Below are 25,729 nucleotides of genomic sequence, written 5' to 3'. Positions count from 1 at the left end.
GATGTAAAGAGTTTCTAGTGGGTAGTTTTTAGTTTACGTTTCCCAATGTTGAGTGTTAGGAAACTCATAAGGAAGAAATCTCATGGGACAAGCAGGGTGTATTAGCCTTAACTGCTATTAATTTTTCTGATAAGCTAGAAACAAAATTTTTTTGCTATAATTTGTTATCATATTTGTAGCTCTGATTTAAAAATCCAGGCAAAATCTCACTCCTGGGAAATTAAAAAGTTTAATTCTTGCACTTTTCAAATGGGTGTGTAAATGCAAATGATTAATTTGAATTATCCTCTAAAGCAAAAGAATTAAGAGCTATTCTATTTAAAACTGTAAATTTCCCAGTCACAGTCTAGAGTTTTAAACAGATGGTATTCTGCACTATTTTTAGTTCCCCAGCTTGATTTCTAATTAATGCACCTGTGAGATTGCAGATGAAGATAAAGTCCTTCTCTACCTTTTTTTGATATTATGATACTTCTATTGAAATACATATGTTTATGAATTTAAAAATTCAGGATCTGCTATATGGCTGTGCCTATATCAGTACTTACGTCTACATCTTTATATCCGTATTTAATTACTTCCATTATCTTTTGAAAGACAAGAATTATATTGCTGAAGACAGTGACTATATATTGTTCAAAATTTGAGAATAAAGCCACATTCCCTTAAGAATTTTTTTCTCTTTATTAATTCTTGTTTGGAATGATCTTGGAGACAATGACTGTTGGAGATTATGAAAAGCTAAAGATATCCCTCCAAACTACCTTCTTAGCCAACTTAAATAGTTTAAGGCCACATTCTTTTTTTTTTTTAAACATCTTTATTGCAGTATAATTGCTTTACAGTGGTGTGTTAGTTTCTGCTTTATAACAAAGTGAATCAGCTATACATATACATACATCCCCATATCTCCTCCCTCTTGCGTCTCCCTCCCACCCTCCCTGTCCCACCCCTCTAGGTGGTCACCTCAGTTATCTCTTATTTTTATTTATTTTATTTATTTATTTATTTTTAACATCTTTATTGGAGTATAATTGCTTTACAATAGTGTGTTAGTTTCTGCTTTATAACGAAGTGAATCAGTTATACATATACATATGTACCCATATCTCTTCCCTCTTGCATCTCCCTCCCTCCCACCCTCCCTATCCCACCCCTCTAGGTGGTCACAAACCACCTAGCTGATCTCCCTGTACTATGCGGCTGCTTCCCACTAGCTATCTACTTTACGTTTAGTAGTGTATATATGTCCATGCCACTCTCTCACTTTGTCCCAGCTTACCCTTCCCCCTCCCTGTATCCTCAAGTCCATTCTCTAGTTGGTCTGCATCTTTATTCCCGTCTTGCCCCTAGGTTCTTCTGACCTTTTTTTTTTTTTTTAGATTCCATATATATGTGTTAGCATACGGTATTTGTTTTCCTCTTTCTGACTTACTCTGTATGACATACTCTGTATGACATACTCTGTATGACACTCTCTAGGTCCATCCACCTCACTACAAATAACTCACTTTCATTCCTTTTTATGGCTGAGTAATATTCCATTGTATATATGTGCCACATCTTCTTTATCCATTCATCTGTTGATGGACACTTAGGTTGCTTCCATGTCCTGGCTATTGTAAATAGAGCTGCAATGAATATTTTGGTACATGACTCTTTTTGAATTATGGTTTTCTCAGGGTATATGCCCAGTAGTGGGATTGCTGTGTCGTATGGTAGTTCTATTTGTAGTTTTTTAAGGAACCTCCGTACTGTTCTCCATAGTGGCTGTATCAATTTACATTCCCACCGACAGTGCAAGAGGGTTCCCTCTTCTCCACACCCTCTCCAGTATTTACTGTTTGTAGATTTTTTGATGATGGCCATTCTGACTGGTGTGAGATGATATCTCATTGTAGTTTTGATTTGCATTTCTCTAATGATTAATGATGTTGAGCATTCATTCATGTGTTTGTTGGCAATCTGTATATCTTATTTGGAGAAATATCTATTTAGGTCTGCTGCCCGTTTTTGGATTAGGTTGTTTGTTTTTTTTGATGTTGAGCTGCATGAGTTGCTTGTCTGTTTTGGAGATTAATCCTTTGTCAGTTGTTTCATTTGCAAATAATTTCTCCCATTCTGAGGGTTGTCTTTTTATCTTGTTTATGGTTTCCTTTGCTGTGCAAAAGCTTTTAAGTTTCATTAGGTCCCATTTGTTTATTTTTGTTTTTATTTCCATTTCTCTAGGAGGTGGGTCAAAAAGGATCTTGCTGTGATTTATGTCATAGAGTGTTCTGCCTATGTTTTCCTCTAAGAGTTTGATGGTGTCTGGCCTTACATTTAAGTCTTTAATCCATTTTGAGTTTATTTTTGTGTATGGTGTTAGGGAGTATTCTAATTTCATTCTTCTACATGTAGCTGTCCAGTTTTCCAAGCAGCACTTATTGAAGAGGCTGTCTTTTCTCCACTGTATATTCTTGCCTCCTTTTTCAAAAATAACGTGACCATACGTGCGTGGGTTTATCTCTGGGCTTTCTATCCTGTTCCATTGATCTATATTTCTGTTTTTGTGCCAGTACCATACTGTCTTGATTGCTGTAGCTTTGTAGTATAGTCTGAAGTCAGGGAACCTGATTCCTCCAGCTCCGTTTTTCTTTCTCAAGAATGCTTTGGCTATTCGGGGTCTTTTGTGTTTCCATACAAATTGTGAAATTTTTTTTCTAGTTCTGTGGAAAATGCCATTGGTAGTTTGATAGGGATTGCATTGAATCTGCAGATTGCTTTGGGTAGTAGAGTCATTTTCACAATGTTGATTCTTCCAATCCAAGAACATGGTAAATCTCTCCATCTATTTGTATCATCTTTAATTTCTTTCATCAGTGTCTTATAATTTTCTGCATACAGGTCTTTGGTCTCCTTAGGTAGGTTTATTCCTAGATATTTTATTCTTTTTGTTGCAGTGGTAAATGGAAGTATTTTCTTAATTTCACTTTCAGATTTTTCATCATTAGTGTGTAGGAATGCCAGAGATTTCTGTGCATTCATTTTGTATCCTGATACTTTACCAAATTCATTGATTAGCTCTAGTAGTTTTCTGGTAGCATCTTTAGGATTCTTTATGTATAGTATCATGTCATCTGCAAACAGTGACAGCTTTACTTCTTCTTTTCCAATTTGGATTCCTTTTATTTCTTTTTCTTCTCTGATTACTGTGGCTAAAACTTCCAAAACTATGTTGAATAAGAGTGGTGAGAGTGGGCAACCTTGTCTTGTTCCTGATCTTAGTGGAAATGGTTTCAGTTTTTCACCATTGAGGATGATGTTGGCTGTGGGTTTGTCATATATGGCCTTTATTATGTTGAGGAAAGTTCCCTCTATACCTACTTTCTGCAGGGTTTTTATCATAAATGGGTGTTGGATTTTGTTGAAAGCTTTCTCTGCATCTATTGAGATGATCATATGGTTTTTCTCCTTCAGTTTGTTAATATGGTGTATCACGTTGATTGATTTGTGTATTTTGAAGAATCCTTGCACTCCTGGAATAAACCCCACTTGATCATAGTGTATGATCCTTTTAATGTGTTGTTGGATTCTGTTTTCTAGTATTTTGTTGAGGATTTTTGCATCTATGTTCATCAGTGTTACTTGCCTATAGTTTTCTTTCTTTGTGACATCTTTGTCTGGTTTTGGTATCAGGGTGATGGTGGCCTTGTAGAATGAGTTTGGGCATGTTCCTCTGCTATATTTTAGAAGAGTTTGAGAAGGATAAGTGTTAGCTCTTCTCTAAATGTTTAATAGAATTCGCCTGTGAAGCCATCTGGTCCTGGGCTTTTGTTTGTTGGAAGATTTTTAATCACAGTTTCAATTTCAGTGCTTGTGATTGGTCTGTTCATATTTTCTGTTTGGTCTGTTCATATTTTCTGTTTCTTCCTGGTTTAGTCTCGGAAGGTTGTGCTTTCTAAGAATTTGTCCATTTCTTCCAGGTTATCCATTTTATTGAAGTCCACATTCTTAAAATAAAGTTAAGAGAAACAATTTAAGTGCCAAATAAAAAAATAACGATAGCCATCCCCTCTCAAAAGGTGGCAAAAGTGATCACAATATAATCAGGAAATCCTCAGGCATATTTTTTTTTCAAATTTAACACTCCATAGTGAACATATAAGTTGGGGAATTTATTTTCAAATGATAAATTTGGTGTTTGCAGAAAATATACTATTCTGGAAGAACTAGACTTTTTTGTGCTTTAATGAGAGTGAAAAGATTATTTGCTAGAAGCTTTGGGTCACAAATAATCAAAGGAAGGAAAGGAATTCTTGGAAGGTCATGTTCAAGGATGCTTTCTCTATGTTAATTGAATGTATCAGAGCTGCCCTGGGTCGTTGTGAAGTCAAAGCTTTATTTTAGATATGAGAACTGTGGCTCTCGAAGTTTGGATACTATCAGAATTGTTTTGGTGTGCTGATATCTGAGCCTTCTGGGCAGGAATTTCTTACGTAGATGCGGTACTAGGGCTAGGCTCTATGGGAGAGCTACTCTGTGTTTTATGTTAATCCTTTGGATTTGGCATATCAAAGAATACCTGTAAAATAATGAGCAGGTGATTTTATTTCCTAGTAATTGACATTGAACATATATAAATCCTGAAACAGATTAATTTCAGACCTTTTTCTCATAGCAATTGTACAAAATAAAACACCAATTTAAAAATAAAATTGCTTGACAAACCTTGGGGTGTGTCTTTGGTGAGTTGTAGTTTATATAGATGAGTTTCCATATTTCTACTTACATTAAATACCATATTGTACAGTCTTTCAAATACAGAGAAAAATGTCTTACTTGGACACAATAAAAATGAATAGGGGCCTTTTGCTTATATTTCACACCCATTTGAACAAAGTCATGTTTGTGCATTTAACACTTTAGTTTCTGAAAATATTATACGTTATCTAGACAAAAAACTCTACAAAACCTTACTATATGTTGAAGAGACTTGCAAAGGAAATAGTTCTATATTTTTTCTCCCTCTTTCTGTGGTTTATAAACCTCAGTGACAATTCAAAACTTGAAGCACTGTGAAATAATTACTCCCTTTTGGTAGTAAGAAGTTTTTGGGCATAAAAATGCGTATTTAAAATATGTGATTAAACTGTTATAACTATCCAAATCTTACCTATGTAAAGCTCTTAGAACTCACCTGCCACAGAGGCAGTGCCCCATCAGGATTAGCTGTAATCACTCATTCTTCAAGAATTAGCTCTAAAGCCATGATGGATACCTTGATTGACCATACATCCCTGTTGTGTCATGGCGTTACTTTGGCCAGAATTGGGAATCAACTTTTTTTTAAAAAGCCAATTTGATAAGCAAACTCTATATTTCAATGTTTTAATTCAAACCATTTGTGTGTCCTTTTCTGTGAATTGCCTATTTCTTTATTGGTATGTTGTTTTTTTCATTTGAATCATTATATATTAATGATTTAACACTTTATATGATATTTTATTGCAAGTATTTTCACCAATTTATCCTTTGCCTCTTTTTAAAATAAATTTATATATTTATTTTCATTTTTGGCTGCGTTGGGCCTTCAGTGCTGCGCGTGGGCTTTCTCTAGTTGCGGCAAGTGGGGACTACTCTTCATTGCGGTGTGTGGGCTTCTCATTGTGGTGGCTTCTCTTGTTGCGGAGCAGAAGCTGTAGGCGCGCGGGCTCAGTAGTTGTGGCTCGCGGGCTCTAGAGCGCAGGCTCAGTAGTTGTGGCGCATGGGCTTCTTTGCTCTGCGGCATGTGGGATCTTCCCTGACCAGGGCTTGAACCCGTGTCCCCTGCATTGGCAGGCGGATTCTTAACCACTATGCCACCAGGGAAGTATCCTCGTCCTTTGCTTTTTAATCGATTTGTGTGTGTGTTTAACAGAAGGAGTAAGTTGTATACTCTCAAATCTATCTCTTTAGTGTGTGATAACTTGGGGGCCGTTTCTAGGGGTAGAGGTTGCTGGCCAGTCCTTACTTTACTATCCCTTAAATCCACAAAGGGCAGGACCAGTAAATGCAGATCTGAAATCTAGGGGAGGAGTCTAGGCTGGGAGTGTGTATCTGGATGTCACCTGTCTAGAGCATCATGGAAATATGGGTGTAGATGAATTCTTCTGTCGTAAGAATGGAAAGAGAGAAGAGAAAAGGAAACTGTGTTGGAATGTCTATTTGGGGAGTGAGAAGAGGAAAACGAGTTAGCAAAGCTGACCAGAAAGAGAAGATATTCAAAGAATCATGGACGGCCAAGAAGGCAAGAGACATAAGGTGACGGTCAACTGGTTAAGTCAGATGGATTTGGCAAGAGAAGCCAATGAAAAAGTCAAAATACAAGGAACAGAGAAGCAAAAAGGAGGCAAATAGACCAGCCTCTTTTCTAGTCGGTCAAATGAGCACCATCTCCAAGACCATATGAACATATTAAGACAAAACCCCAAATCATACTTGTATGTACGAAATGATCTTAAATCCTCTGTAGGTTACTTATGCCCTCCCTCATTTCCTCTACTGTAATGACTTTTTATAGTTCCATACCAACGAGCAAAGGAAAAATTGTATAGGGAATTCGCACTCAACTTTAATGCCCCCCCTCCGTGCCCAGGAATGATGTTAACGAGCTGATGCTTCATCCTACAACATTTTATTATGATCAGTAAGATTACTTAACCGGCTTCACTGCGATAGGGAACAGGGGGAACTCTGGGAAGAGTGGGATCCCTTGGAGGTCAACAAGGTACTGTAAACGAAGGAGCAGTCTCAGCCTTCAGAGTGGAGGCCTGACCTCGCCGGAGGATGGAAGTGGGGCTGCCTGGCTCACCTCCCCACGTTTTGTTTCTTATCCCTGTGGCTTGTGTACAGACAGTTGCTCTGGTAACATGCCTAGCATTGTGTGCATTTGTTTTTCCCTGTCAGGGAGCAGAAAGAAAAATCCGAGACGAAGAGAGGAAGCAGAACAGGAAGAAGGGGAAAGGCCAGGCCTCCCAAACCCAGTGCAACAACTGTGAGTGTGGCTGCGAAGGGGTAGGCTTTGTCTGGGCCAGGTCCACTGGCGAATGGGTGAAAAGAAGTGGGTTGCGGGTAAAATATGGACATGCAAGGGATGGCTTGCTTTTCCCTAGCAGTGGGGAAGGGGCGAACTGTCCCTGTTAAACGTAAATAGAATCACATGATCACAATGTTAGAACTAGGAGGGATTTTTCTAATGTCAAGGAGACCAACATCCTCCTTCTCCAGACAAGGAATCTAGGGCACAGAGAGGGACAGGAGGGCAAGAGGGGACCGGAGCTCCCCCTCAGGAATGCTCACGCCAAGTCCACTCTCTTTCTGCTGGTTTGGTGATGGGAGAGGGGAGGCTTTTAAAGTGTGTTCACATCTATGGTGTTTGGGAATCTTCATAGGCGACAATCATGAACTTTAGCTAAGATCAGATCTTACAGGTGAGAGTTTAGGCATTCACAACCTTCTCACTTATGGGTTTTGTGATTGTGTGCAGCCTCTGATGGGAAGTTGGCGGCGATACCGTTACAGAAGAAGAGCGACATCACCTACTTCAAGACAATGCCTGATCTGCACTCCCAGCCCGTCCTCTTCATACCCGATGTTCACTTTGCAAACCTGCAGAGGACAGGACAGGTATGGCCTCCCTGCTAACATCTGCCTGCCATCCATTCACTGGGCTGGTAGAGCCTCAAGACAGCATCACTTCAGGCACTGTTGATCTTAAAAATAAAACCCATGAATTCAACAAAAAGTCAGCTCTTCCCTACAGAAAATGGAATTTTATAGAAAGGAATGTCTCAGGAGAGGAAACCAACTTACTAAGGGGAAGGTGAGAGTGAGCTGATAATCTCGAAGTGTTGACAAAGCAATGAAAGAGGAAGAAAGTAAGAAGGCTGATAACCTGTAAGAAAAGTTTTGTTTTGTTAGTTTTGTCATGTGGGATCCACCTGATGCGATGAAGCTCCATCTAATGGTGGGAAATTGAACTGCAACCATAACTTTAGAAAGTTGCCCAAGAGGAAAAATTCTTTGATTAAATAAAACTCTATCAACAATTTTTCCCTTAGTAAATTAACAGTTTCCATTGAATAGGTAAATAATTTCACACCAAGAGAAAAATGAGATTGTAGACAAGCCTTTTAAAAAAAGTTCCTGTCTTCTAGGTATATCTATAAGTGAAATTATAGAAATAATATTATATAAAGATCCAATAATTAACTCATTATGGTAGCTCAAGTTGATGAAATGTTATGCAGCCACTAAAATTATATTTATGAAAACTATGTAGCAACATAGGAACTCATTATGATAATGTTCAGAGGGGAAAAAAGTACAATAGCCATTTGTATCTATACTGTGATTCCAAATATATACCTGAATTCGAACAAGACAAATTGTAATACTTGATGAGTAGGGCTAGGAGATGGATGACTTTTTGTAATGTCTTTAGTATTATATTTTTTATGTTATGAATTAAAATTGTGTGAGATAATTACTTCCCCAGTGTTAGCCAGAATTGTCTTTCACCAAACCAGTTGGGTTTAGTGACTCTTGTATTGATTAGTTTTCTTTTAAACTCAGAGTCCTCTGAGGAAAGGTCTGTTGAGAAACAGGTGCATAATGACACATTCCAGTTTTTCTTCCATTCTAAGTGTTCACACACTCATTAGAATTGACCTTAGTCTAGGAGCAGAAATCATTATCAGCTTAACTTTCTCTTTCTGGAGAATATTTTGTGTATGAGACAAAGCAGTTGTACAACCAGGGCTTTTTTTAAAAGTTGCTGTTTTTGACACAACATGGCAATAAAATACCCATAGTTTTTTCTTAGAGTGCATTCCACTAAAATGTAGCATTCCCATCTTGTCTTGCTTGTTTGATAGGAAAAGGACACAAAGAAGAAAGGAAGAATATTATGATTTATTAAGCTATGAGGGCCAGCACCTATTTTTATTATTTTTTAATTCCCAAGAACATGATGGTGATTTGTGTATTTACAGTCTTCGTAAATACATGGGATTTTTTGAAGCTAGGTGTCCACACCTTCCAGGAGAGAGGGGGAAACTGAGTTAAATTGCTCTTATTATTTACTGGTGTGATTCTGGCTTCAGCCCGGTGTCAAAACTGACAGCCTGACCTGTTCTCTTGGCAAGATTTCTCTGAAATACACAAAGCTGTAAACGAATCCTAAGAGGAAAAGTGACCAAATCTGACTGCTCGTGACTGTCAGTCCTCTGGCCTCACTTGCTCCCTCCGTGTCCCGAGCTGGGCTCCTAGCCTGTGGCTGAATCAGAAGGAAAGTGTAGCCTTTACCGTGGGTTGGTTGCAGCAATTTGCAAAGCAGCCCAGTCAGCGTCCCCTGGGGCGTTGCGAAGTTAAGTCCTGCTGTCTGGGGCTGTTCTTGAGAGCCTCAGGCTTCGCCTGTGGCCTTGGAGTCAGAGTTAAGGGGCTCAGTTAGGGAGCCTGCCTGGGCTTCAGGCAACAAAGGAACACACTCTTCTGTGCTCTAGAACAATGGGTGAACGTCCTGTGGTTGATCAACTTGCTTGGCCCAAGGAAAGGAGCGCCTACTGTGTAGCTGGCTGGAACTTTAAAGGCTGCCTTTTCTTAGAAAAGCTGCGAGCCTTGGGAGATGGGTCCAGAGGCAGGAGGGAAGAGGGCAGCGCCGTGGCGTGAGAAGTGGGCATGGGACAGGGCTTGGCTGACTTTGACAGGCAAAATGAGAGCTAGTTGTGGCAGATCAAAAGCTGGGCCAGTTTTACCCTAAGGGAGCAGGGGTGGGTAGGGGAGGAAGGGCCGTGGTACCCACTGCAGGCGTGAGCCTGGTAAAATCAGCCACGCGGCAGCCCTGCACAACTGCGGAGCAAGCAGCTGTTTAGCTTTCATGGTCGGTGAGCGCTCCGAGCCACGCTGAAGGCACCTCCGCTCTGGTCACGTGGCCTGGGGAGCAGGCTTTTCACTATCAGCCCCCATGTCCCCTGCTCCCTCATTATCTCACTGATTCACTTGTGGGTTGGTACATTCACCAGACGGTTATCAAAACCTCATATGAGGGCATGAACCCAACGTGCAGGCTCTGTGGAGATCTTCAGTCTCCCTCTCCTCGCACTGACGTCCTGATACGCACTGTGGCTTCTGTCGGGAATGCCTTTAAAAGAGGTGACAAGGGGAGCTTGGGAGAAACTGTGGGAGGCAGAGGCATTATCCCACTGGATAACATGTACTTGGCGGGTATGAGCCTTCCTCTAGCCACCTGAACACAGGGAGGACATCATTCCTCCCTCACACCCTCAAGAACCGTCTCCCCACTTGTGGCTTGTAAACCCTCGATCCCCTTTTTTTTTTTTGCGGTACGTGGGCCTCTCACTGTTGTGGCCTCTCCCGTTGTGGAGCACAGGCTCCGGACGCGCAGGCTCAGCGGCCACGGCTCACAGGCCCAGCCGCTCCGCTGCATGCGGGATCTTCCCGGACCGGGGCACGAACCCATATCCCCTGCATTGGCAGGCGGACTCTCAGCCACTGCGCCACCAGGGAGGTACAGGCATTCTTGATAAGAATGCAGGTTCCCAAGTTCCATTCCAGGCCTTTCAAATTAAAATCTCTGAAGGGGGACTCTGGGAATTTGCATTTATGAGAAGTTCTCCAGATAGATTTTATGCACTCTAAAGTTTGAGAAACACTGTCTAAAAATTAAATTCGTGCAATAAGCCCTACAGCCAACCAGGAAGAAACGGTGGGTCATTACATGAGAGGAGGAGAGATGACAGTGCAAGGAGGTGATAGGGACGGTGCAGCAGAGGCTGCTCAGGAGGCCAGGAGGACACTTACGAGAAGGCTGCTTCCAGCTTTGGGTCACCAGTCACCTTTGCAGAGAGCTGTCCATTACCCTACCAGGGTGGTGCAGCAGGGTGGATGTATTATGCCACGTTTAAAGAAACCAGCAAAAGACAAGCCAACATCAGGAACTTTTCCTCCACATCCAGTTGTGTGTCCAGTGCTATGGCTCAGGCTCCCTTGCTTATGTGGGTCACTCTGTATGCATCTAAATAGACAGTCCCATTACTAGCACATGCCAGTGCTCTGATGCCACACTGAAACGCGGGGTCTGGGGAGGAAACGTGTTACCTTCATTGTTCTCTGTTTAAGAAGAAACAAAGTATACAGTACAACCATAGACATTAAAAAGTTTAAGAGGAAAAAGTTCCCTGTGGAAATCCGAGCTAATGTCTAGAATGACTCATTCCCAAAGAGTTCCCGGTAACCAGCTTTGTTATATAACTAAGTTTGGGTTTGGCAGCATCCCAGGAACGGCCACGAGCCTTTGAGAAAGTTTCCACGGAGGGTGTCAGTCTAGACACAGCTGTTTCTCTCTCAGGTGACTGCAGCAGGGACAGTGAAGAAATGGATTAGAACCAGAGGTGACTTTGAAGTTAATGTGTGAATGTTGGGTACTAACTTGAGTTTCATCCTTCACCCAAATGGAAATGGTCCTGCAGCACATAGTTAAAGCTCACAAAAGGCCCACAATTAATTGTCATAAATAATTGGATGAAGAGGACTTAACATACATAGCGGATACCCTCTGGATTTCCGGAGTTGCATAAAATAAGGATGCTTCATAATGTCTTTAAATCTGATTCTGCCTGCTGCCATGCTGGCCACCAAAAGAAGTCTCTTTTCCTTCTGGCCAGAACACCTCCTAGAGCTAAATGACCTTTCCTGGCCTGAGGGTAGTTGACTCCTAGATTTTTGTGGTCGCGGGATGCCAGGGTAACCCAGGTCCCTTTGGGGAAAAAACAGAGGCCTGGGGTTACTGCCGTGGGGACTTCCTGTTCTGCTCTCTTCTCCAAAGCACTCTGTCTGGAGTCAGCTCTCCTGTGGACTGGATGCGATTGGTTACTCACACGCCCTGCTCCAAGGCCTTTGTAAACAATGATTTTTAGATCTTGCTAAAATATTTCCTTAATGTCAAAAGCAAGATTTGGCTTAGGGCTATAGGTAAACTGATTTCCAATTTTAGTTCATTAAAATCTAAGAATTAACCCTAGGGAGACTGTGAAGAGGTTAAATTTGTATTTCCTCAGACACACATGTGCAGCATCATTAAACAGATTTGTCTTTTGTCTTTTTTGAGACAGTGTAATGCCTTAGGAAAGTCTGTGCATCATGTAATATATTTCCATTTCTTGTGTCCAAACTACAGTAAGCCTGTTGTTTTGTTCCACAGGTGTATTACAACACGGATGATGAACGAGAAGGGTAAGCCACTCGGTCTTTTCACTCAAGCACCCAAAGTCAGTTCATGTCAGTAGAAATGGGTTTCCAAGCACAGGGTAATGGGGCAGGGGGTGAGAATGTCTGCCCAGCCTCCAGACTCAGAGCTAGGAAAGGCTTGACTCTGGGGATTGTCTGGAAGGAGGCTGGGGAAGGCCCTTCTCCTTCCAGGCAGATGTAGCACAGTATACTGCTAGGCAATGTCTTCTAGGCAGTGTAGCACAATATACTGCATCCCTGATAGGTGGTCAGCCAGCTTCTACTTGAATGTTCCCAGTGATGGGAATATTCTGATACTCATGATACTGTTGGCCAGTTCCAGCTCCAGGAAGTTTGTCTGTTGAACTGATGTCTGTCTTCTTTTGACCCATTAGCTCTATTTCTGCTCTCTGGATAAGTCTCAACCTTTCCTCCTCATTCAGACATAGTTTTACCTCTCAGCATCTTAATTCCCCCTCCAGGGGGTACCACTGGATTTGCTAATAGTCTCCTTAAAGCTGGCTCTCAGAAACACACGCGTTCTGAACCACAGGAGTTGGAGATTATATTGGGATAATTTCTCCTTGTGACCTGGACACTGTTTTTCTCTTAAAGCAATCTAGAACTGCGCTCATTTTTCATCTACATAACATTACTTACATACAACTAAAGTCTTGGTTTGCATTAATTACATGTGTATAACTAAACTCTCCAGATCACTGGTTTTTCAAACTATAGTCAAACCAGGGCTTCCCTATTCTTCCCTATGCAATTAACATATTTACTTGTAAAACATTTCAAAGTGAAGTAAGTGGAGCAGATATTCTTGAGCTCATTTCCTAGAGCAGAGCTCAGGGAACGATAGCCTAAGGGCCAAATCAAGGCCTAATACTTTTTGTACTGTCAGCAAACATTTTTAAATGGTTGAAAACATCCCAAAGAAGAATAATATTGCATGACACTTGAAAATTATGAGGTTCAAGTGCCCATAAATGAAGCTGCCACAGCAGAGCTGAGTACAGAGGCGCTGCTGTAGTTGCAGCAGAGACCGTCCGTCTAGCCTGGAAAGCCTAAATATTTACTTTACAGAAAAAGTGTGCCACCCTCTGAAGGATAGGGGATCTCAGAAGAGCCTAATAATTCCCTAGTTGGTTAGGAGCAGAGCCTTGTCCAGGATTTGACCTCTAGATTCTGAGTTCCAAATTTTCTAAATACATAATTAGATTGTTCTTTTCGTCTTGGTACAGAGGCAATATATTCCAGGGGTGGGAATGGACAGAAACGCTTAGCACGAGCAACTGTAATCTGTTGTTCACGTAGTTTACAAAGGACAGGTTGGTGTCACGGAAAGAACGTTGACTCTGAGCTGAGGAAGCCCGCGTTCTACTCCCGGGCTGCCACTCACCAGTGTGAAGCCTGGGGCCACCTCCCTGACCTCTGGGCTTCGGTGTCCTCCATCGTAAAATGAGGATTTTGTATAAGACGATCTGTAAGATCTCTTGTGAGAAAATTGAGTGTTATGGATAAGAAATGCCTGGGACCTAAATGCTCTTGCATGTGCAGGCTGCACTTGTGAATCTGCCTCAGCGTAACTGTCCTTCCCTGCAAGTTGGCAACATTTAGGTGGCGAACTGACCTACTTTGACCTCTTTTGGCCTGGCCTCTCTGTAACAATTCCCCTCTTTTATTGCAGAATCTTGAGGCCTGAGGCCCAAGGCTCTTACTCTTAACCATCTTCTAATTAGCGTTCGACTGAGCAATATGGGCGGCCTTGGAGCCCAGCGTTAGCACATAGTAGGACTTGGGTATGGTTACATGTAAAAGTGGTAATCGACATTCACTGGACACCTTGGCTAGGCACTGTCCTAAGTGCTTTCTATGGATTATTTTATTGGATTCTTCCAAAATTCCCATAGGGAAGATGCTATACGTACTTCCACTTTATAATGAGGAAACTGAAACTTCAAAAGATCAGGAAGCTTCTAAGCCGCACAGCTGGTGAGTGACAGAGGCAGGATTTGAACCTGGGTCTAGCTGCACTCCCATCGCCTGCCTTTAGCCATCATGCCCCATCACCTAACCCTCATAATTCTTGATCTGTGGCTGCCAAGGAATCATCCAGAGACAGGCCCTCATCGTGATGGCTCTCTGACCTTGACAAAGGCACACCGTTTGGATTTTCGGACCCAGGTTGTGACAAGCCTAGGAGAGTGTACCTGGCGGAGGGGGTCAGTTCACCGAGCCCTGGGGAGAACCACCTTCATGGGCATTCGCTTAGCCTTCATCAGATCAGGACTGTCTGGCCAGTTCTTCTCTCTCCCTGCCAGGCATAAATCAGTTAGTATTAAAGCATCTAACTGAGTGTTGGAGAGCGTCCTTCAGGCAGCCACCAGCTGGAGGACACAGCCTGCCCAGGTGCACCAGGGCCCTCTCCCGACTACTCCAAAGCCGGAGTGGTGGCCAGACACGGGCTTGTTCATGAGGAGGAGAGCTTTTTGGCCCGAAGCGCCAGCAGTTATAGAGAAACTAGAGAAAGTTCGAATGAGGTGGGATGGGGAGCCATCGCCAGCTAAGTACCTGAACGAAACGAAAAGAGGAGCACCTGTTCGCTCCTGCCTCCCTGTCTAGTGATAAGTATTTGGGGTGACTTCTGGTGCTGAATTTGGAGATCACAGACCCCATGCAGGCTTGTTTCCTAGGCAGGGGCTACACCAGATACAGAGGCTTTTGGACACCATCTCTGAGGAGCAGCTCTCTCGCTGCATATCAGAATCAAGCCGGGGAGTTAAAAAAATACTGACATACAGGGACCGTCTCCGGGGATTTTGACTAAATTGGCAGATGGGTGCAGCTCAGGCATGGAGACCTTTTTAAAGTCCCCAGGTGATTCTAATGCACGCAGTGTTTGAGAACCACTGCTGTAGAGCCAGTCAGCCATGATTTGAGTCTTGCATTGATCTTACAAGCTGTGTAACTTAAGATAACAACCTTTTGGGGCCTCAGTTCCCTCATCTAAAAATAGCAAATATTAATACCTACCTGCTAGAATTATTAGAAGCATTAATACGTAAAATGCCCTGACACATGGAAGATGCTTTCAAAAAAACAGAGCTGTTGTTGTTGCCAAGGTTCCTTTTCAGGCCCTAAATAAATGATACTTCATTGAGAAATGGAAGAGAGGAAGATGAAGAAAAATGGAAAGAAAAACCAGACAAAAAGGATTTTCTGTAGAGCTGAGCCCTTAACCGGGGATTCATGAATGGCTCTCATGGGGAAGAGGGAAGGGCCTTACGCTCCCTGAAACAGTATTTAAATTGATATTCAAATATCATGCATGATGAGAAATTCTATTTCCGTTATTTCTGGGGATCTGGTATCCATCTCCATCTGACCTCTAGTTCCTGGAAAACCATTCTTGCCTTAATCCTCTGTCCACACTGGTCCCCACAGAGGTGTCCCCCGTTCCAGTCTATTGTGAGGTCCCCTCAAGTCTAGCAGCTCTGTGGCTTCTGCACTGCATTTGGGGCACAGGGATTCTTGGCAAATTTGGGCATCCTCATGTCTGTTTTTAATCAAACCTTTTATTTCAAGATAATTATTGATTCACATGCACTTGTAAGAAGCCCAACCCCTTTTCTTTCTTTTTTTTTTTTTTTTTTTTGGCCACACTGCTCAGCATGTGGGATCTTAGTTCCCCGACCAGGGATTGAACCCAGGCCCACGGCAGTGAAAGCACCATTTTAACCACTGGACCACTGGGGAATTTCCAGGCCCACCCCCTTTTCAATTGATGTATTTTGATTTTTACTGTTAGATATTGCAGTTAAAAAATCCACCCAATAATACTCAAATCTGCATCAGATATACAAGGAAGATTTTTAGAAAATATTTAAGGAAATGAAAATCATGTTTACCATCCCTCAGAGTAGCAGATTTTTATCAGTTTCTTACATTAGTACCGGTTATTCTTGCTTGTATACTAGTTAGCCATTTTGCAAATTAGAAGATTTGAACTAAAGACTCTTAGAACTAAGCTTTGCCTTTTTTAATAAATTTAACCTACATTTGCCCTCTCTGTTGCTCTTCATTCCTTCCTTTATTTCTCTGTTTCTCTTTGGGATCCTTTTCCTATTTTTTTTAATTGAAGTATAGTTGATTTACAATGTTGTGTTAGTTCCTGGTGTATAGCAAAGTGATTGTTATACATGGGATCCTTTTCCTATTGCCAGAAGAATTCTGTTTAATAATTCTTTTGTTGTGGAACTTTTGGCATAGAATTCTCTCATATTTGTTTATTTGTTGTAAATGTTTTTATTTTGTAATCGCTTTTCTAGGGTATTTCTGCTAGGTATCAAATTCCAGGTTGGCAGTTACTTTCTTTCAGTTTTGGTTTCCATCATTTTTTGTTGAGAAGTCAACTGTCTTATTGTTGCTATTTGAAATGTAATCTTTTCTTTCTTCCCTTCCTTCCTTCCTTCCTTCCTTCCTTCCATCCTTCCTTCCTTCCTTCCTTCCTCCCTTTTTTCTTTCATTTGAGAAAGACTGCTTTAAAATTTTTCTCTTTCTCTCAGGTTTTCAAATTTTTTATGATGTTTCTACGTGTGGGTTTTCTTTGTACTTTCTTTTTCCCCCTGCTTGGTATTTTATACCACTCATTGAATCTGTGAGTTGATGTCTTTCATCAGTTTTGGAACATTCTTGGCTGTTATCTCTTCAAATAGTGCTCTTCCCTGTTCTCTCCCCACTCCTTTGAGACTTTAAATGTGTATTAGAGTTTTTTATTCTGTCCCTATGTTTTTTATGTTCTTTTCTAAACTGTCCATCTTCTTTACTCACCATGCTCCAGCCTGGATATTTTCTATTGACCTCTCAAATCCTCTCTTCTGCTAGGTTCAATATACTAAACCCATCTATTGAGTTATTAATTTCAATTATTGCACTTTTTAGTTCTAGGACTTCCACTTAATTGGTTTATTTTAATGAACTTCAATTCTAAATGTCTTGTCATTTATTTTCATGAACATAATAATAACTGTGCTATAAGTATGTTATCTGGGTCTGTTTCTATTGTATGTTTTTCCCTTGGTCCTGTTTAATATTTGATAATCATTGAATGATGAACAATATGCATAAAAATTATGGAGGCTCTGGATGACCATATTTTTCCTTATGAAGGTTTTCCCTATCTGGTATGTAGCCTTAGTTAACAGATCACCATAACTGAGTCAGGGACAGAACTGACCCAAAGCTGGGTTGCAGTTTATTTTAACCTCAGATGACCTCTAATTCATCCTAACTCCTAGATTGTACCTTTGAGGGACTTTCTATGGGTCTTTTTCCTTCATGGAGCTTGAAGTTCAATTTTTGTCTCCTTAGCATGGGGAGACTACCCAAGCCTCCTCTATGAGTTTCAAGGGCTTTCTGCTTAACTTCTTACTCTCTTATCCTGTGCAGCTTAAAAACTTGGCAAATACCTGGGAAGGAATACTGCAGTGTCTGGCTTACTTCTCTGTGCTTCTGTACTCTCTGGAAGTTTTCCTATTAGTCCTGAATAGCTTTGCAGCCCTAAACACCAATTTCTGTTTCTCTAACACCATAAGATTGCCAAAAGCTGTGCAGACTTCTTTGCCATTAAGTATGTGCCTCTGCTGCGATCACCATCGTCTACTCCCAGCTGAGAAATGGCAAATGCTTCGAGAGGAAAGTGGCCCACTGACTATCAGCTCACCTCTCGCATTTTTCTCCTCTGAGATCTCAGCTCTCAGGTTCTGGCTGACTCAACAGTAGTGTCCAATACCTTCAATAAGATTAAATATATATATATATATATATTTACAGTTACTTACATTGTTCTTGGCTGGAACATTGCTTGGTTTGCCACAAGATACAGCATCTTAGCCAGAAACAGAAATATCTGTATTTCCTCTTAAAATGATCCTTCTGGGGCCTACTGACCTAGTTATTTACTACTTTCAATTGTAAGCTCTTAACTACCATAATTGTAAACATATGTGGGGTTTGTTTGTTGATTTTGGTTTGTGTTTACTGAGTGTGTCAGATGAACTTCTATCAAGACCCTGAACTAGCATTGATTAAAGTCATTTGGGGATGATAAGTTCTTCCCCAGAGTGATTTATTGTTGAAAATAAACTAATTGAGATTCTACTCCATAATGTGAAAGACTTTGTGAGGACCTGAACATAAGAGCACCTCCTCTTTTCTGAGGCTAACAAAGGGTAAGGATGTTAATTTATTTAGGGCAGATGTGGTCATCAGCCTACACAGGCCAGAAGCAGAGTTGTGAACTAGACAAACTATGTCTCCATGGTGCCTGCACCTCCTTTCCATGCTTTATTTTGGTACCTCCTCACCTAGGTACTGATGCCTAGTGTGGTTCAGCCTGATAGGTAGGGCTCAACATTGCCAAGTATGTCCAGAGACAGGCTTCAGATCCAAACACCTTCCCAGTTTTTCTTCTGATGAAACTTAGTCATCCTTGTTTACACCTCAGGGACTTGCTTTCCCTGACATTGACCCCACAAAGCAATGATTTCATATGTTGCTGGAACTGGAGTCCCTCTACATGTTAACATGTTGTGCCCACGGGATGGAGACTGATGTCAGAGAAAACACCTTCTCCTTGTTCTTGTCCTTTTGTGCTACAAGCCAGTGTAATTGAACAGGACATTAGGAGACCTGAAATCCTTACTCTTTCTATCAATTGGGCAGTCATTTCTGCCCTTTTTTTCTCATCTTGCTTTAAAAAGAAATGAAACCATTGAATTCAGACCACACAAGCTTATTGACTCCTACTGGGTTTATAGATTTGAAAGTGTGAAAAAACATTTCTGAACTCCCAAGAGAAATGTGGTTTATCCAAGATGTTATTTTAATGGCAAAGTTTGTCATGCTCAGAATGGGGTGCTGTCAAAAGTCAACAGACCTGGAAAAATGTAAATAAATCTTTCTTGATGAGAGAAAGAAAATCCCTAGTTTAGGAACCCTAACACAACATGAAAGAGTGTCTGGTGATGTTTCAGGCTATTTACCCATCATTAACCTACTGGTCATTGACAGCAATGTCAATAGATTTTTAATCTTCTGCTCCCAGGGTCATGGTCAGTCCAGCTCCAAGACATGACAGAATAATATGACCCGCTTTTATGGTTTTAAAGAAAAGTGAGGGAAAGATAGAGGGAACAGTGCTCTAAAAACTTATTACCACCTTCAGCTGGGACTTGAGTTTGAGTTTTTCTTCTGGCTATTTCCATAGTTTGACTTACTATGGAATAAAATAGAATGCTGACTCTGAATATCATTTCTCATACCCTCACTCATCATCATCTCAGATTTATTGAGTACTTTATCATGAGGTTGATCCTCAGAGCTGGGTTCTCTCAACAGCCTGTTTCACTGTTTTAGCTGCGTTGCCCTGCATGAGACACATAACGCCCTGAGCCTTAGTTTGGTCATCACTGAAATAGGGATAAGATTGGTCTTTGCGCTGCTGGCTCACAGAGTGTTCAGAAGACTTAATTGACCAAGGAGATGTAAAGTGCTTTGATGAAAAGCGTGGTCTTATTAAGGGCTCATAAACATAATTTTGGACCACCTAGAGTAGAAGATGGTAATTTAAAGCCTTGTTGGTTTAATACTTTAAAGTATTAGAATTAATAGAAGTACTTTTTGGACTGTCCACAGTTTTATACCATGTGTTCTTTCTACCACTGGACCCCACCATTAGCTCCAGTTGAGAATTGATAAAAAGAACTTCTTAATGACAATGATGCCAGTAGGGACTTGGCTTTGGAGCAGGGTTTTTTGTTTGTTTGTTTGTGGTACGCCGGCCTCTCACTGTTGTGGCCTCTCCCGTTGCGGAGCACAGGCTCCGGACGCGCAGGCTCAGCGGCCATGGCTCACGGGCCCAGCCGCTCCGCGGCATGTGGGATCTTCCCGGACCGGGGCACGAATCCGTGCCCCCTGCATTGGCAGGTGGACTCTTAACCACTGCGCCACCAGGGAAGCCCCGGAGCAGGGTTTTATATTATCTTGGAAGCTTGGGATTGATATAATGTCAGTCTCTGATGCAGGAAGCTTTTCCAACTTTAGCCCTTAAATTGGGCCAAAGTGGTAGTTTGGGCTGTTTGCTATCTGATAGTGAATGGAAACTTTGAGCTCTTTCAAATTGTCTGCCTTATGTACTCTTCCCCGTATGTCTCTTCCTCAAATCTCTCCAACTTTAATTATCATGATCATCATGACCATCATCATCTCTAACTAACACTTCTATAGTACTTAAAATGTATCAGGCAACTTTGTGAGTTTGAATTTACATTATGTTGAATTCATTTAATCCTCTCAGCAGCCTCCTTTTAAAGAGGCTGTTGGCTCAGGGCAGTTGAAGAATTTGTCCATGTTTCCGTAGCTAGTAGATTGCAAAGCAGGGGTTTATTTTTTAAATTTTTAATTGAAATATAGTTGGTTTACTGTGTTGTGTTAGTTTCAAGTGTACAGCAAAGTGATTCAGTTATACATATAATTTTTCAGATTCTTTTCCATTATAGGTTATGGGTTATTACAATGGATTATTACAATAAGATATTGAGTATAGTTCTTTGTGCTATACAGTAGGTTCTTTTTGGTTATCTATATTATATAGAGTAGTGCGTATACTTTAATCCCAAACTCCTAATTTATCCCTCCCGCCCTTTCCCCTTTGGTAACCATAAGTTTGTTTTCTATGTCTGTGAGTCTGCAAAGCAGGGGTTTAAACCAAGGTAGTCTGGACCCAGATCTCATGTCTTAACAATTCTGCAGAACTGCCTATCTGGCATTGCTTCATGTGCCTGGTTCCAGGAATCCCCAGAGAGATTAAAGTCTTCTAAAAACCTACACCTGCTCTCTTGAGGGCTTAAAGGACCGTAAGACTCCATGCAGGGGCATTTTCTCAGTGTTTTAGTCAGTTTGGGTTGCTATAACAAAATACCATAAACTGGGTGGCTTAAATAACAGAAATGTATTTTTCAAAGTTCTGGAGGCTGGAAGTCTGAGATCAGGGTGCCAGTATGGTCAGTGTCTGGTGAGGACCCTTTTCTGGCCTGCAGATCACCATCCTCTTGCTGTGTCCTCACGCGGCAGAAAGAGAGAGGGTGTCCCTTTCTCATAAAGACACTCCCATCATGGAGGCCCCACCCTCAGGGCCTAATTACCTCTCAATGCCCGGACCTCTCAATACCATCCTCCTGGGGGTTAGGGTTTCAGCATATGAGTTTGAGGGGACACTCAGCGGCAATGACTTCTCTTCAGTGACAATCTGTTCTTCTAATTTCCTTCCTCTGGAACAGCCCTCCCTTCCCTAGAGTGCCCAGAGAGACAGAGACTTTGGGAGGAAATGCAGAGCCACCAGAACTGGCCAGTTGGGGACCCGTGGGCCCTCAGGAAGGGGGACCGAAACCCTCTCCCATGAGGAAGGACCGGGTCTAGGGAACCTCAGCCACTGCAGTCTCCTCTGCTCCAAGCTGATGGAGTTGTGGAACAGCAGGAACCGAGGGCAGCCTCATAACTTAGAACCAGCGAGGCAGGCCTGTGCCATTTCCAGAGGTCACGCTGTGCCCTCGGGGCTGGCAAGAAAGTGCGGGACACCCAGGCCCTAGCTAGGTGGGACGGGCTGTGTAACTTGCAGACCACACAAACACAGGGCTCAGGCCCGCGTCCCCAGCCCTGGTCTTCTGAGCAGGAAGGGGGGTTAGGTGCAGAACGGAATGGGTAAAACCCAGAGGTCTCACCTCAGTGGATCCATGTTCAGCAGCAAGGAGGATGTCTCAGGGCCATGCGTGAAAGATGTTGGCATGTGTGTTCTGCCCCACATGCAGACTTGGGACCCGTGAGGGGGAGGCAGGAGGTTGGTGCGTGGATCCAGTCGTGATAAGGGATGGCGTAAACAAAGGGAAGAGAGAGGGACCGACACATCCATACACCTTTTTGTTGGCACCCCGGGTGCCTTCCTTAATTAACACTTTCTCCTCACCTTTTCTAGCAGCAGTGTCCTTGTGAAACGGATGTTCAGGCCCATGGAAGAGGAGTTTGGTCCAGCACCTTCTAAGCAGATGAAGGAAGAAGGGATGAAGCGAGGTACTGTTCCTGTTGAGGCCCTCCCCGGTGTTGCTCCAATTAGGAATGGTGGTGGGGACATTTCACTGAGAAGAACCCCCGGCCCGGCCCATGTCCCTGTGGTTCCGTGCTAGCCTGGGGATGCTTTTATTGACCCAGGAAGTCCACAGTCTCCTCCTTTGCTTTAAACCTTATCTTTTTAAACACCCTAAGCAAACATTTATTCTTCCTGGGCACTGATTCTTTCCTTTACCTTGAGGGAAATGTAGTGAATATACTGACTCATCAAGCAGTGAGATACAAGGTTAAAAAGAAACTCGTGCTGTGTTTGACAATACCCTCTCATAAGCAGCAGCAGCTGAGAATCCTTCAACAGACGCAAACGATTAATCACGGTACAAGTCAGGGAACCTGTTTTCTGTGACATCACAACTTACTCATTTTCTCTCAGTCAGGGATCTTATCCCACTTCACGGAGAGAATAAGAAACGAAGCACAGGCCTGTCAGTGTCTTGCTCAGCATCTCGATGCTGTGCTGATTCATTGTCCCTCCTGGGAGTAAGGGGAAAGGGGAGGTGGTGGCTTTTCTCCCCACATCCTGCTGTAGCCAACACCAAGAGCTTCCAGAGACCTTCTGCTTACAGCACTGGACTTTTAATGAGTCAGGTTACCGTACGTCCACCATCTGCACAGGCTTGAGGTTTTTGTTACTGAGAATTTTTTTTTTTCCTATTTGTTGAAATGGGATTTGCACAATGGTCGAGAGCATCCCCTGTGTAGCCTCCCTCAGCCACATCGAGTCACGTGACCTTGGGAAGGTCCTCTGCACTTTGGAGTCCTCACTTGTAAAATGGGGTGACAGGAGTACCCACGTCACAGAGGGAGGCTTGATGAGTTAATGTATGTAAAACACCAAACTCAGGTGCCCAGTACATAGTAAGCACTCCATCTTCACTAATATAATTAGTTTTATTTTTAGACCTGGATCTAGTTAAGGAATATTATCATAATTGTGAATGAGTAATGAGCGTTTCAGAATTCAGAGAGTGTAAATACCTGAGTAGTGTTAATTACAGTAGTAATATTTAAACCTATAAAGGGTTTTCCGGCTTCACAGGCTCACCGTCAAATATTCGAGTGCATTTTGAGCTCCATTCCTGCATGCCTTTTATATCTCATCCTTTAGAATGAGGGCAATGTTATATGGAAATCAAGGATCACACGGGCCAAAGTGATAGTAGCTTATATCCATATTTAGTACATGCTGGCTGGTCCAGAGCTTGTGTTTTTCAGATATTTTGAGGTTGTGAAGTCTGCACAAAAATTGCCATCAGGAATTGCTGTGACAAAATGCAAAGTTACGGCCTTTGAGACATCTCAGTCCTAGGGACACGTGAGGGCACTGCAACCTTCCAGCAATAGAGAACTCGTTCTCCCGGGAGTGGCTTTTCTTTGGAAAAGGACAGTGGAGTTACTGAGCCCCTCGCCTGGAGCTCCTACGCTGAGCTGGGCTTTGAGAGGCACAAGGAGTCAGGGTCAGTGACAGTGCCCGTTGTTTGTTAAAAGTTCTCCAGGACAGAGAATGACTGTAATTATCACCAATGCCGTTATTTGTTTTGCCTTTGTAGCCACTTCTCAGGGTGGCTCTCTCAAAGTCATGGGAGTCGGTTGCCTTTGTCTGTACAAGCTCTGGGATGCCCGATAATGGTTACTGCTATGTTAGCAGAGTGATTGCTATCCACAGATACACAGTTAATGAGAGCTGCCTCTCTGGGCAGGCCCTGGGGGTGAGCTGTAAGCCCAGCATGCAGGTGTGGCTATCGACAAGCCCAGCAGGAGATGGTGGCACTGCAGCCCATCAACCCGCTGCCATGCCCCCTTTAACCCATTCCAGGGGCTCCTACAGCAGAAGTAGCAGCCACACTATTTTAAAGACAATGATTTTCCAAGAAGAGGTCTGTAAATCCAGTGGACGCGGCCCTCATTTAAATATTGGGCTGGCCAAAAAGTTCGTTCGGGTGGGTCGACCTTTTTGGCTAACCCAGTAGAATATGCTTTGGGGTTTCCTTAGGGTCAGCCTCCTGGAAATTACATTTTTCTGTTGGGGGTTACAGGAAGAAGTTACAGGATGTTCATCTGTAACAGCCACTGGTGGGAAGCAGTCTCCTGGGGCAGCTGCGTGGGCTTCGCAGTCACGGCTTCCCGTTCCTTCTCTTTCAGTGCTTTTGTACGTGAGGAAGGAGACAGACGATGTGTTTGACGCCTTGATGTTGAAATCCCCCACCGTGAGGGGCCTGATGGAAGCGGTAAGCAATGAACCCCCTTCAGCCTCCGAGAAACCGGCATGTAGTCTCCTGAGCTGAAATCCATTTATTAAAATGCAGCCTTCGAGATGGCCCTGGAATGAGCTTTCTCAAGGAAAAAGAAAAAGCAGAGATTCATGGGGACACTGATTTCCACCCTGTGTGGCTTCTTATTAGCATCTTAAGGAGAAGGAAACTTTGTAAAACTGCCAATTCCCTGTCAGTTTAAGGCTAATCAGAGTAAGATGCCACAGAGAAAGTTTAAACTGTGAGTTTCCATTTGTCTCTGCATGAAACCAAATTAGATACGTTTAACTTCCAAATCTATACAGAACAAAAACGATTAGGAAGTGTCTTGCCAGCTGCGATAGTGTAATCCAAAATAAAATATGACCTCTTTTGGTTAAGAAAAAAATATAAATTGCAGAGTTATAAAATGATTTAACTAAGATTCTGAAATCTCTCCTTCCCTCTTCATCCCCTGTTTAGTCTAGCATTACCCAACCTGGGCTCAGGAAGTTATTTTATGTTTTATCCATGTATTATCCATCTGAGTATGACTCTACATTGAAAATGATATCTGACTCCCCTGTACAACCATGTTGTAGAAGATCCAGGGTTTTTGTGGTGATGAAGACAGCAGGACTGCCAAGGGACAGTCTAGAATTTTTGTTGGTCTGGAAAACTGCTGCATTGAAACAGCATATTGGGCTATGGAGTAATATGTGAAAATGTGCAGGACAGTGACTATCAGTGGAATCATACACTATGTTGTCTTTTGTGGATGGTTTCTTTCACTTTGCGTAATGTTTTTGAGGTTCATCTATGTTGTAGTATGAATCAGTACTTCATTCTTTTCTATGGCTGAATAATATTCCATTGTATGGATATACCACATTTCGTTTTTCCATTCACCAGTTGATGGACATTTGGATTTCCCCCCCCCGCCCCCACCTTTTGGCTATTGTGAATAGTGCTGCAAAGAACATCCAGGTACAGGTGTTTGTTTGAATACTTGTTTTCAATTCTTTGGGGTGTATACTGAGGAG

The 25,729-nt window shown here is 42.3% G+C and overlaps 1 protein-coding gene across 2 annotated transcripts in view; it reads left to right on the top strand.

Moving 5' to 3' along the window:
- The window catches only part of GRHL2 (grainyhead like transcription factor 2), a 165,416-nt gene that overhangs the window by 126,815 nt on the left and 12,872 nt on the right, over positions 1-25,729 (top strand). Inside the window, exons 10-14 of one of the 2 annotated variants that reach the window (XM_067711598.1) lie at positions 6,928-7,015; positions 7,508-7,647; positions 12,242-12,273; positions 22,307-22,398; positions 24,598-24,683. In XM_067711598.1, the coding sequence (XP_067567699.1) occupies positions 6,928-7,015; positions 7,508-7,647; positions 12,242-12,273; positions 22,307-22,398; positions 24,598-24,683 (438 nt within the window). Of the gene's footprint in view, positions 1-6,927; positions 7,016-7,507; positions 7,648-12,241; positions 12,274-22,303; positions 22,399-24,597; positions 24,684-25,729 lie in introns of both variants that reach the window. The other variant, XM_067711597.1, reaches the window with a different exon arrangement.

The sequence above is a fragment of the Pseudorca crassidens genome, chromosome 17, assembly GCF_039906515.1.
Source record: "Pseudorca crassidens isolate mPseCra1 chromosome 17, mPseCra1.hap1, whole genome shotgun sequence".
Taxonomy (NCBI): Eukaryota; Metazoa; Chordata; class Mammalia; order Artiodactyla; family Delphinidae; genus Pseudorca; species Pseudorca crassidens.
This window is presented reverse-complemented; position numbering and strand designations above follow the sequence as displayed.